The 11,256-nt window shown below is 48.5% G+C and overlaps 1 protein-coding gene across 1 annotated transcript in view; it reads left to right on the top strand.

The window, feature by feature from the left end:
* Positions 1 to 8,693, top strand: part of CNTN4 (contactin 4) — a 235,360-nt gene extending 226,667 nt beyond the window's left edge. Inside the window, 9 exon segments of the mRNA XM_027906109.1 lie at positions 1,142 to 1,411; positions 2,145 to 2,294; positions 2,712 to 2,782; positions 3,990 to 4,224; positions 4,736 to 4,851; positions 5,272 to 5,458; positions 5,952 to 6,064; positions 7,459 to 7,627; positions 8,485 to 8,693. Coding sequence (XP_027761910.1) covers positions 1,142 to 1,411; positions 2,145 to 2,294; positions 2,712 to 2,782; positions 3,990 to 4,224; positions 4,736 to 4,851; positions 5,272 to 5,458; positions 5,952 to 6,064; positions 7,459 to 7,627; positions 8,485 to 8,579 — 1,406 coding nt within the window. The 3' untranslated portion in view covers positions 8,580 to 8,693.
* The last annotated feature ends 2,563 nt before the right edge of the window (positions 8,694 to 11,256 follow it).

Genomic DNA, 11,256 nt, shown 5'->3' with positions numbered 1-11,256 from the left:
TTGTTTGATGAACTGTGCAGCAGAAGCAGCATCCAGGTTATTCACTGCACTTTTGCCAAGTAATATTGTTCCTTTTCTGGGATAAACGTGATTTAGTAACTTCATTGCTGTTGCAAGATCGATTCATTGCCATGCACAGGTGATGTGTAAGTGTGACTTTAACAGAGCTGCAACGAGTTACCCCGAGTCTGCATCCTGACAATAAATATTATATATATTTTCTTGCTTGTTGACTTTGGGGAAAGCAAACTTTGGTGCTGCTCTGTCCCTTGATTGGGTGATTTTCCATTTAGGTTGGAAAAACCCTCTAAGACCATGAGTCCAACCACTCCCCCAGCACTGCCAAGGCCACCATTAAACCATGTCCCCACGTGCCACATCCACATGGCTTTTAAATCCCTTCAGGGATGGGGACTCCACCACTGCCCTTTGCAGCCCTTTCCATGAAGAAATTTTCCTGAATATCCAATCTGTACATCTCCTGGCACAACTTGAGGCTGTTAGCTCTTGTCCTCTCACATGTCTTCCATGTAAGTTCTCAGGAAACTTACAGGAGGAGAGCTCCCTTGCTGCAGCATGATTTCAGGTGAATTTTTTGTTGTTGTTTAGCTCAAACATTTCAACAGAGGCTGCTCCAGGCACCTCGATTGGGTAATTTCCTTAGTGCTGCCTCTGTAAACAAACAGCAGAACATTAAATTCTCACAAGAAAATGACCCTTGGTGATGATAAAATACTGATCTTGTCACTTGTTAAAAATAGTGAAGGTGGTAAAATACAGAAGCTGTGGCTGCCCCTGGATCCCTGGAAGTGTCCAAGGCCAGGTTGGACGGGGCTTGGAGCACCCTGGGCTGGTGGAAGGTGTCCCTGCCCGTGGCAGGTGTGGAATGAAATGATCTTTAAGGTCCCTTCCAACCCAAACCATTCTGGGATTATCTGGGATGGGAAGAGGCTGCACCTCAGGTACCACTCCAGGAGCAATGGCCATGTGATAGAGGAGAGAGGTCTCTCCCTGACTGGTGTCCTGCTGCCTTCACTGGTTAAGAGGAACCCAGCAGTGACGCAGAACATGCTGATCTCTCCCTGGCCGTGGTGCTGGTGCATCTCCCCAGTGCCCCCCAGTCTCACCCAGGCAATGGGAGCTGGGGCTGCACTGACTCCTCTGCAGGGTCTTCTCTGTCCTGAGTAAGGGAAGATGACCCCTTGCACCACTTCAACCACCTCACCCAACCTGTCCTGCAATGCCCCCCCAGGTCCCCCAGGGCCCCCCGAGGCCGTGACGATCGACGAGGTGACGGACACCACGGCCCAGCTGTCCTGGAGACCGGGGGCTGACAACCACAGCCCCATCACCATGTACGTGGTGCAAGCAAGGACCCCCTTCTCGGTGGGCTGGCAAGCAGTGAGCACAGGTAAATCCATCAGCCGGCCCCTCAGAGCTCCGCCGCTGGAAAACACATCCATCGGCATCCGCACGCGGACCGGCCCTGCTCCCTGGTGGGAGCAGCAATTTCCTTGGCTGCAGAGCACTGCTCTTATTAACCAGTTTCAGGTTTGGCAACCCAAAGATTTAGGGTCCAGTCAGGGCTGTTCCTCATCCATTTTTCTCATGAATGTTTAAGGGAAAACAGAATGAATTCCCATCCTTTGTTGCCGCGCTGGAGATATACAACAGTAATTGCGGTCTATAAAGACATCCCTCAGGGACAGCCCGTGTCATCTGGCCTATCTTAAAGGGGAATTATTTCCCTGATAGAGGGAAAAATCCCATGATGTAATTGCTCATTCCGTCAGAGGTTAATTTTGTTCCAGTCACCATTAAATAGAGGGAACGGTGTGTTTTAAAAAGAGAAAAATAAAAACACTTTAAACCTGTTGTCTTGACACTTTGTTTTCAAACAGTGGCAATTGAGGAGAAACTATTTAATGGCAGGAATTTCTGGGCTAGAAACACAGCATTTGAATGCTACCTCTTGGACCTCTTTGCAGTTAGAGAGATGACAAGAGGTTTATCAGTCCTTATTCGCTCCATAGTTACGTTAAACGCTCACTTTTAAGGAAATCAGATTTTTTTTTTTTTAAGGAAATCAGATTTTGGATATTTTAGTGGCTTTCCTTGCGTTCTTGACTCATGGCTGTCTCCAGTTCCAGAGGTCATCGATGGCAGGACGTTCACGGCCACGGTGGTGGGGCTGAACCCGTGGGTGGAGTACGAGTTCCGAGTGGTGGCCGCCAACCTGATCGGCATCGGGGAGCCCAGCAGGCCCTCGGAGAAGAGAAGAACTGAAGAAGCTCGTAAGTGGTGGTGGGCAACAGACTTCAGTCTGGTGGAGTAAGCGCTCCCCAGTGCCAAGAGGTGCCTCAGTCATGGGAAACCCTTTGGCAGGTGGCTGCTCTGTTCTGGTTTAGCCCCTAATGGGACCGAATATGAAATAGGAAAATAAATAAAAACCCCTCTTTATGGAAGATAAATGTTTAAACTAAACAATTAGAGACTGAATACACAAGTTAATTGACATACTTTTAATATACCGGTATTGACATACTTTTAATGTGCTGTTTGCCGTGGCAAATTAGTCACTTTAATGGCATTCCTGGTTTCAGCAGGGGAAGGGCAGCAGAGTCCTGTCACTGCTCAGGTCTCTTCCACCTCAGAGTGCTTTTCTGCTGGCAAAGTTGCCACATTTATCCTCTGCATCTTTCTGTTTGCAGTTCCTGAAGTGACCCCAGCTAATGTCAGTGGAGGTGGAGGGAGCAAGTCCGAGCTGGTCATTACCTGGGAGGTGAGTCTCACCCAGAGTCCAGCGAAGCTTCTGGAGATTTCAAAAGGTTTGCAGTAAGAAAAAAACCAGTCTGGCTGGTTCAGTTCATCCCTCACCCTGTATGGGATGTCAGGCAGCAAACAGTTAAGAGCCAGCACGAGGCAGGCTGGCTCTCAGTGCTGCTGATGGCAGCCAGCACGAGGAGCTACGGAGATGAAAAATGTTTAATATTCCGTGAGGCACACGGGGTTAGAACTTTAGTCATTTGTCTGCTCATATTTCCCTGTTGTGATGCGATGCAGCTGGCATATTTTTTCCTAATAATGAACTTCACCAGCCATGCTAACACTTCCATTTAGCACTATTTCTGACCAAGCTGGCAGAATGAATCGCCAGAGATATTTTTAAGGTTATTAAAAACCTATAAATGGGTTTTTGTCCTCGCCACACGGCTCAATGTGCTAAATTTCCTCCTCTGTTGGACTAATTAGCTACGCCGTGTCTCCTAAAGATGCTGCAATATGTTTCAAAAACACACATGGCAAGAACATCGGACATTGGTTTGAGTCGTAATTTGCACAAAATATAATTTGTGTTTTGATGGAACTGTCGTTTTACTGGCTTAGATGTCCAGAGGCCTTTCCTTTATGGGCTGCTGTGGCCTTACAATCCAGAGTAAGCAGCAATCAGCAGCAGTAACCCCTCCACCTGCTTCAGCAACACCTCTGTGGGACAGTGGCCCATAATTAGGGATTATTTTAATACTTTTGGTTTAATGCAGCTTTTTAGGGGGCTGACAGCCTGAGAGTAGGGAGTGTCAGCGTGTCCAGGATGTTCTTCAGGGCTTCACATGCGATTCCAAAGGCATGAGAGCAGCTGCACATGGGAAAGCAGGAACCATGTCCTTGGTTCACCCCAACAAACCTCAGACTTTTAGTCATGGCAGTGCCTAAAATTAGATCATTGACAGAGGCTCCATCTAGTCAGTAGAGGAAGGTGGAGTAGGTCTTAGGAGAAGTGTCTCCTGGAGGTGCTGCACTCCTGTGAGAAGGAGCAGAAAGGCTCTAGTCCAGGCAGGATGGGATAATTCACGACTCCATCCACCTCCCTTTAGAACAGCAGCTTTAGCAGCACTGAGGGGCAACACCCGGGGTGCAGAGGGGGAGACAAATGTGTGGCAGTGCTGAAGGTTTCCCCACAGCCACCTCTGTGTCTGTCCTGCCCGCAGACGGTGCCCGAGGAGCTGCAGAACGGGGGTGGCTTTGGCTACGTGGTGGCGTTCCGGCCCTTCGGCACCGTCAGCTGGATGCAGACGGTCGTGGCCTCCCCGGACGCCGCCAGATACGTGTTCAGGAACGAGACCCTGCCGCCCTTCTCGCCCTACGAGGTCAAGGTCGGGGTGTACAACAACAAGGGCGAAGGCTCCTTCAGCCCCGTCACCGTCGTCTACTCGGCAGAGGAAGGTAGAGCCGGGGAGCCCACCCTGCCCTCCCGCCCCCTCCCCTGGGCACGGGGCCTGCCAGGCTCTGCAAGGGTTCAGTTTCCACCTTGACGTATCCTTTGATACCTGAGCCCTGCTCCGATTCCTAACAAAGGGCGAGCCGTGATTAATTCTTTTCATGGCCATTAAAATAACATTAATCGTAATGAAATCTTTCGATATTAATGGAAAAGTAATATGTAATCTGGGAAGAATTCCACCGAGATTTAGCATGAATTAATGGCCACCGATTAGAGAATGTTCCCACTTGTCCTAATTACAGTACATGGTATCCTGGGCTGAGTTTAGCAATGACATATTATTTCTTAGGTAGAGGAGCCAGCGCTGCCCAGCACAGCCTGACAGGCCCTGGCTTTGAAATGTGCACATTTGTTTGCTTCTTCTCTTGTGCAGTGAAGAAAATAAATCCCTTGGCCTTTGGGGCTAATTGAACATAAAATTGAAAAGCCTTCCTTTTATTTTTAACCACACAGAGCCAACGAGAGCCCCGACCACTGTTTCGGCCAGGAGTCTTTCCGCCTCAGACGTTGAAGTTTCGTGGGCTCCCCCCTGGGAGAGCCAGCACAAAGGAAGGATCCAGGGATATGAGGTATGGAGGATCCCTTCAGTAACAAACCTTGAGGAGATGCATTGACACATCCCAGGCAGTGGCCACGGTGCTGCTCCTGCTGCCCTGGGGCTGGTGTGTCCTGGGGCGTGTGTGCCTTGCTTTGCCTCTTCAGCGAGCAGAGATTTCTCTCTCGTGGTTAAAAATGGCCCATCTGTGTGTGTGTGTGTGTGTGATGTGGCTGGAGATGGAGAGCAGAGCTTGCAGGGGGGACCTGCGTGGAGGTGCTCCGTGGGCAGGCAGTGCCTGAGGTCCTGGGGAGGGAGAGCTGCAGCCAGACGGGTTCCTACAGGGAACAGGAAGGGATGGGGCAGGATGCAGGCTCTGTCCTGTGGGCACAGTCAGCGCTGGGAATGGAGGGTGCTGGGGATGGAGGTGGGCACGGCCCTGCTCTGTTCCCAGGTCAGGTGTTGGCGGCACGACGAGAAGGAAGAAAACGCCAAAAGGATTCGGACGGTTGGCAACCAGACCTCTGCAAAGGTCAGCAACCTGAGGGGCAACGCCCTGTACCACCTGGCAGTCAGGGCCTACAACACGGCTGGCACCGGCCCCTCCAGCGCCCCCGTCAACGTCACCACCAGAAAGCCACGTGAGTGTTGGGGGGACGGGGGGCTCTGCCCTGGGAGGCTCTGCCAGGGCTCCCCTCGCTTGTTTTCAAACCCTCTTGAGCCCCACAGAGCTGTCAGACTTCCCTCTGCCAGGATTTTTTGCACAAGCCCTCCCAGGCTCGGCCTTTTCCCTGGGTTTTGTTTTGGAAGGCTCTCCCCGGTGTTAAGTAAGCAGAGCATGCAAAACCCAAATCACAGCTGTGCAGGCAAATTAAATATTTATCTCATCGTTCAAGAGGGCTTTTTTTTCTTCCTGGCTCAGGCATGTCGAGCAACTGACTGAATCCTTTTTTCATTGAGAGCGCTGTGTCGTGTCACTCCTCCCGTGACCTTGAGGGCACAGATCAGTGAAGCAGCTCGTTGGCTTTCCAGAGGGAAGGGCTCCAGGCAGACTCAGCTCTGGTGGTACTGGGAGGGATCCAGCTGGGAAATGGTGCTCCTTAGTAATGCCATGCCCTGTGTGTTTTGGTGCAGCACCGAGTCAGCCCCCCGGGAACATCATGTGGAATTCGTCCGACTCCAAGATCATCCTGAACTGGGACCAGGTGAAAGCACTGGACAACGAGTCAGAAGTGAGGGGCTACAAAGTGAGTGTTGCCGCCAGCCCAGTGTCAAGCTGGGGTTCATAGAAAGGCCAGAAAAGATGCTTTTCGTGGTTTTCCAGGTTAACAACCGGGGCATTCCTCCAGAAACGGAGGCCATGCCTATGTAATGTGAGCATGTTCTTTCCACTGCTCCCCTCGCCCCTGGGAGGGGGTCTCAGCCCATGGACCTCCACCTGCTCATCCCTCTGGAGCTCCCACCCGCAGGACCACTCTCCTGCCACTGGCGAAAGCTTTCCAAAGGCTGTCGTTCTCTCCTTAATTGCAGATAAATAAAATGCTGTTTTAATAGCTCCCATTTCCTTCAGAAAGCAAAGCCAAAAGGAGAAGGAAGAGAATCCTCATTAGTAGCAGTTTTAATGGGATATAATTTAACCAGAGAGAAGTCCTGGGAGGAATTCAGCTCCATCACCTCACACAAGGGCTTCATTTGGCCCAGAGAAGATGTTGGTGTTCAATTTCCAGACGTTGCCCTGGGGGTTGTGTGGGGCAAACCTTTTCCCCCCCAGAGCCTGAGACAGTGAAGGACCTGGCCATGCTTAGTGTTTTGTTCCCAGTTTGGAATGCCAGCAGCATCAGCTTGAGGAGCCTGTGCCAGCTTTCCTGAATTTCTGCACTAACTTTTAAGTATCTTTGGTGCACTGCATGGGCTTATCAAAAAGGAGTAATTCCTCAGGGTTTTTAGTCCAAACCTCAGATGAACCTTGGCAATCTGGACCAACTTTTCGCTACATATTTTATCTTTGAAATGCAAATTAAGAAGTCATTTGAAAGAGGGAAAGAGAGACTTGACACCCCGAAAAAGCAAACTGCATCTAGTGGGTTTTTGCAACGTCCTCTTTCAACTTGCTGTTAGGACAGCAGAGCCAGATGGGTTTCTTCCTGAATCATAGCAAAACATTGCCTGGTTTTTCTTGGTTTTTCCTAGAAATCTTATATTTTTGTGTTCACGATTTATGATGTAAATTAATAGAACTCTGGGATCTCAGAAGGTCATTCACAAAAGTCATTTATTCTGGGGAGCTGTTGGTGGCACTGCATGAAATGTTCCAACTCAGTTTCCTGAAGAAATGTAATAAGTTTCTGACTTCTGTAAATAAGTCGGTGCTTATACAGGGGGTTATTTCAGCTTGGTGAAGGTACAGGTTTTTGCTGAGGGGCTGCACCAGCTATCAGTGCTGTGTTTGATGCTGTGCATCAGCACCACCCTCCTCCCACTGTCACCTCCCTGACCTGGCACTGGGTCCCCAGCAAATCCCACGTGTCCCCTCTGTGACCAGACCATGTCCAGCGTCAGGGGCAGGAAAAGAGCAGCGGCAACTCTGGACAGGCTCAGGCCCTGCCCTTTCTGCCCCCTGTTCTCTCTCCCTCCCCTGCAGGTTCTGTACAGGTGGAACAGGCAGAGCAGCACATCTGTGATAGAAACCAATAGAACCTCGGTGGAGCTGTCCCTGCCCCTGGACGAGGATTACATCATCGAGATCCGGCCCGTCAGCGACGGCGGCGACGGCAGCAGCAGCGAACAGATCCGAATCCCAAAGATATCGAGTAAGGACGGCGGGAATTGGGGTCCATTCCGTGGGCAGCCAGAGTCCTGGAGGGATCAGGGCTGTGCATCCCAGCAGGGCAGGCTGTACCTCCATCCATTTCCCAGGCAGGGAGCTGAAAGCCAGAAAGCCAGGACCAGCACTCCAGCCCCTGGTTCTGATTTCATCCCCAAACCCAAGATGAAACCACAAGAAACACCGTCCTAAGCAGTTCTATTTGTATTTAAGGTTTCTAGACAGTTTGCACTCTCTCCCTTCCATACTCATATATAGGTTGAATATATTGTTTCACTGCAATTTGCTATAACCAAATACAAAATGCAGTGTTGGAGGCCTTTAAATTTATAAGGCTACTGTATAGCCATATCCCATTGTGTGCTGGAGGCATAAATATTTATTTAGGGAAATGAGGTTGTGTAGAAGAACAAACAGAAAGAGTATTTTATTACACAACATGGCTTTTGCAAAATCTCCATGTCCCATCTTCCATTAATAATGGCCCAGTTTATAAGCTGCATTAAATCAGGAGCCTCTGCAATGCAGGAATATGGCATTAAAATTACAGCGATGTAAAAAAACCCTGGGTGAGAGCAGAATTCTCTCCGCTGTGGCTGTCTAAACCATGCAGAGGAATTTAATCAGCAGGCACAGGAGAGGGAAGGAGAGCTGGAACACCTGCCAGCTCTGATTTGGCTCAAGGCTGTGGGTCACCGAGCAGGGACACGGCTCCTCCAGGACCAAAAATTCAGTTGGAGAGGTTATGTGAGTTCTCTGCTCATTGGGGGCTTCTTCTCTCCCTCTCTCCCCTCTCCCACTCTCCCTCCCCTCTCTCCCTCTCTCCATCCCCTCTCTCCTCAGATGCCTATGCCCGAGGCTCGTCGACCTCCAGCGCCTGCACCCTGTCAGCCATCAGCACGATAATGATCTCGCTCACAGCCCGCTCCAGTTTATGACAAAAATGACACCCAGGACTTCTTGTTGATAATATAAGCAACATTTAGCTAGTTGTTTTGAAGACACCCAGTACTAAGTAATATTGTGGTTTGAGTACATCTTACTACTGGAAACAAAAAAAAAAAAAAAAATGTTTATGCTTCTTTAGGAATGGCATTATACAGTACTTCCTCAAAGCAAATATAGCTTTGTCTGAAGTTTCCTTGGAAACTCTGCAATGCACTGAAAACATCTGTAATATGATGTTACCAAAGCAGTTTACATATGTCCTTATATGCATATTTTTTATTATATATTTAGTGTTTTATAGAATTTTTTAAAGTTAACATATGATGTAGATATTAATTTTTTTCCTCTGCTCTAAAACGCTACGGACGACACAACCACAGGAAATATTGTTTGGAATTTTTTCCTTTACGATGGAGAGCTCCAAGTTGTTCTCAGTAAATTGGCTGCCCGTTCACTGTACAGTTTTACGAGGCCACACCAGGCAGGACCGACCCGGAGCTGGGTTATGACACGGCTGAGTTCGGTGGCAGTTCCAGTGACTCTCGTGTTCCACCACGTGCTCCTGACACACAGGGTGGTGTGTTCGATCCACAGGTCTGAGCAGGACAAACCTGAAACACTCAGAACGTCCTGACGTTGCAAAAACCCAGGAATGCTGGTTGGTTGTGGACACGCAGAGACCGTTCTGGCATTTCTGCTGCCTCGAAATAGCTTCGGCTTCACCACAGTCCCCATCCAGCTGGGAAGGGATGAAGGGACTGCAAGGGTGGGATCTCTGCCTCCACCTCGCTTTGGGGATCCCATTCCAAGGAAATCAGAGCCCAAAGGCTGCTCCTTTGGAACACGACTCACCACCCACCGGAATTCCACGCTGGACAGCGCCGGGGGAAGTCGCTCCTATCCAAGGGGAGCTGGGACCTCCCAGAAGTCTCTCTAGAAACTCTTCACAGGCCACCTGCAGGCAGCAGAGCCCCGCTGGAAAACCACAATATCCACATGGAAAAACTCTTCTTAAGGGAAGGACTGTTTGCTACTACGGGGGAATTTTGTAAGTTCGCTCAGAAGGGAAAACGCTGGTCAAAGGCAACGGAATTTTCTATACAATTTTCAAGTTTCAATGCGCTGCAGTGGTATATTTTATTCTTTTTTTTTTTTTCCTGATAGCTTGAATTTGCCTGTAACTTGTCTTTTTTGCTTACAAAATACTACAGTTAACTTTTAGACCTTCTAAATATATTTATTCAGTAACTCATAATCAGGATTCCACTTGTGTAAAAGTCAGGGGTGTTGACCAGAGAAATATTGTCAGTATTTCAAGCTGTGTTCCTTTCTTAGTTTGATATGGTTACTTCTATGTAAAAAAAAAAATAAAATAAGAAAAACAAAACAAAAAAAAACCACAAAACCAAGAAAAATGACGTTTAAAAAAAAAAAAAAAGCTGCTGTAGTTTTCTCCCCGGTGTAAATGATATTTATCAGTGATCTAGCAGATGTAATCTTTTTTTAAAGGTATTGGTAATAAATATTCTGTCATTTGTAAAGATACCTGTCTTCCAGGAGCCTTTTTCCTCCATGTTTCGTTCTACTCAGTGAGAAATTCCACCTCAGTGCCTGCTGAGACTGTCACTGATGTGAGGATACAAGGGAGCTTGAAGATACTTCATCCCACCCCCTGCCATGTCAGGGACAGCTTCCACAAGCCCAGGGTTCTCCAACCTGGCCTTGGACACTTCCAGGGATGGGGCAGCCAAAGCTTCTCTGGGCCAACAGCCTGGCAGGGAAAATGAAGATTCCCCTGCTTTGCACCAGCATTATTTACCAGCACGAGTACAAGACTGGCTGCTGGCCCTCCAAGCCATCCTGCCTGTCCTTCAGGAGGGGACTCATCCTCCCTCCCTGGAAGTACCAAGGTCCTGACATGCAAAAATATATTTAAATACATTGCATTAATCTCTGCAGTATCATTAATGGGAGTGAAATGATATGTAGAAATCTTCTTTATTAGGCCACTTGAAGGCATGATATAAAATACATTCCAATAAAAGGATTCTCTTTAGTCTCATTTTTAGGATTTGACTAATGAAATTCTGATTTTAGGTTGTTAAATTTGGGTACCTCCATTAAAAGCACGTGCAGGAGAGACATTTGAGGCACAAACTTTGTTAGATTAATGAGCTACATTAGTTTTGATGGAGCCATGCTATTTTACCCAGATGAGAACTGGCTCATTTATTATAATTATTTTTAGTCTGTAGTACCTGGCAACTCCATTTCTTCAGGCACATTCCAAAAAATTGCTGGATTAAGTCTTTATAAATGCGCTTGAACCCATCTCTGGCCAGCTCAGTGGACAGGAGGTTTCCTGGAAGTAGAAGGGACTCTGCAGGACCAGGAGAACTTCATGATCTGCAGCCAAGGAGGTCAAAGCCCGAGGTTTAAGGCAGGAGGTTTATTTGGCAACTCCCTCAGTGGATTACACAAGGTAGGGAAATAAACCCCAAACAGAAACCCAGGCTGGCTCAAACCCAGCTCATCTGAGATGGAACAACAACAGACAGAAAGGATAAGTAGGTTCCAGTGTTGGGCTTGGATTTTCAGAATTGCTGAAATTGCCCACCAAGGAGGGGCCCAGCTCCTTGCAGAGCACCAAGAAGTCCTTGGCCCATT

The sequence above is a fragment of the Empidonax traillii genome, unplaced genomic scaffold (genome assembly GCF_003031625.1).
Source record: "Empidonax traillii isolate 1590-97213 ecotype Southwest subspecies unplaced genomic scaffold, ASM303162v1 scaffold1247:size388203, whole genome shotgun sequence".
In the NCBI taxonomy this organism is placed as follows: domain Eukaryota; kingdom Metazoa; phylum Chordata; class Aves; order Passeriformes; family Tyrannidae; genus Empidonax; species Empidonax traillii.
This window is presented reverse-complemented; position numbering and strand designations above follow the sequence as displayed.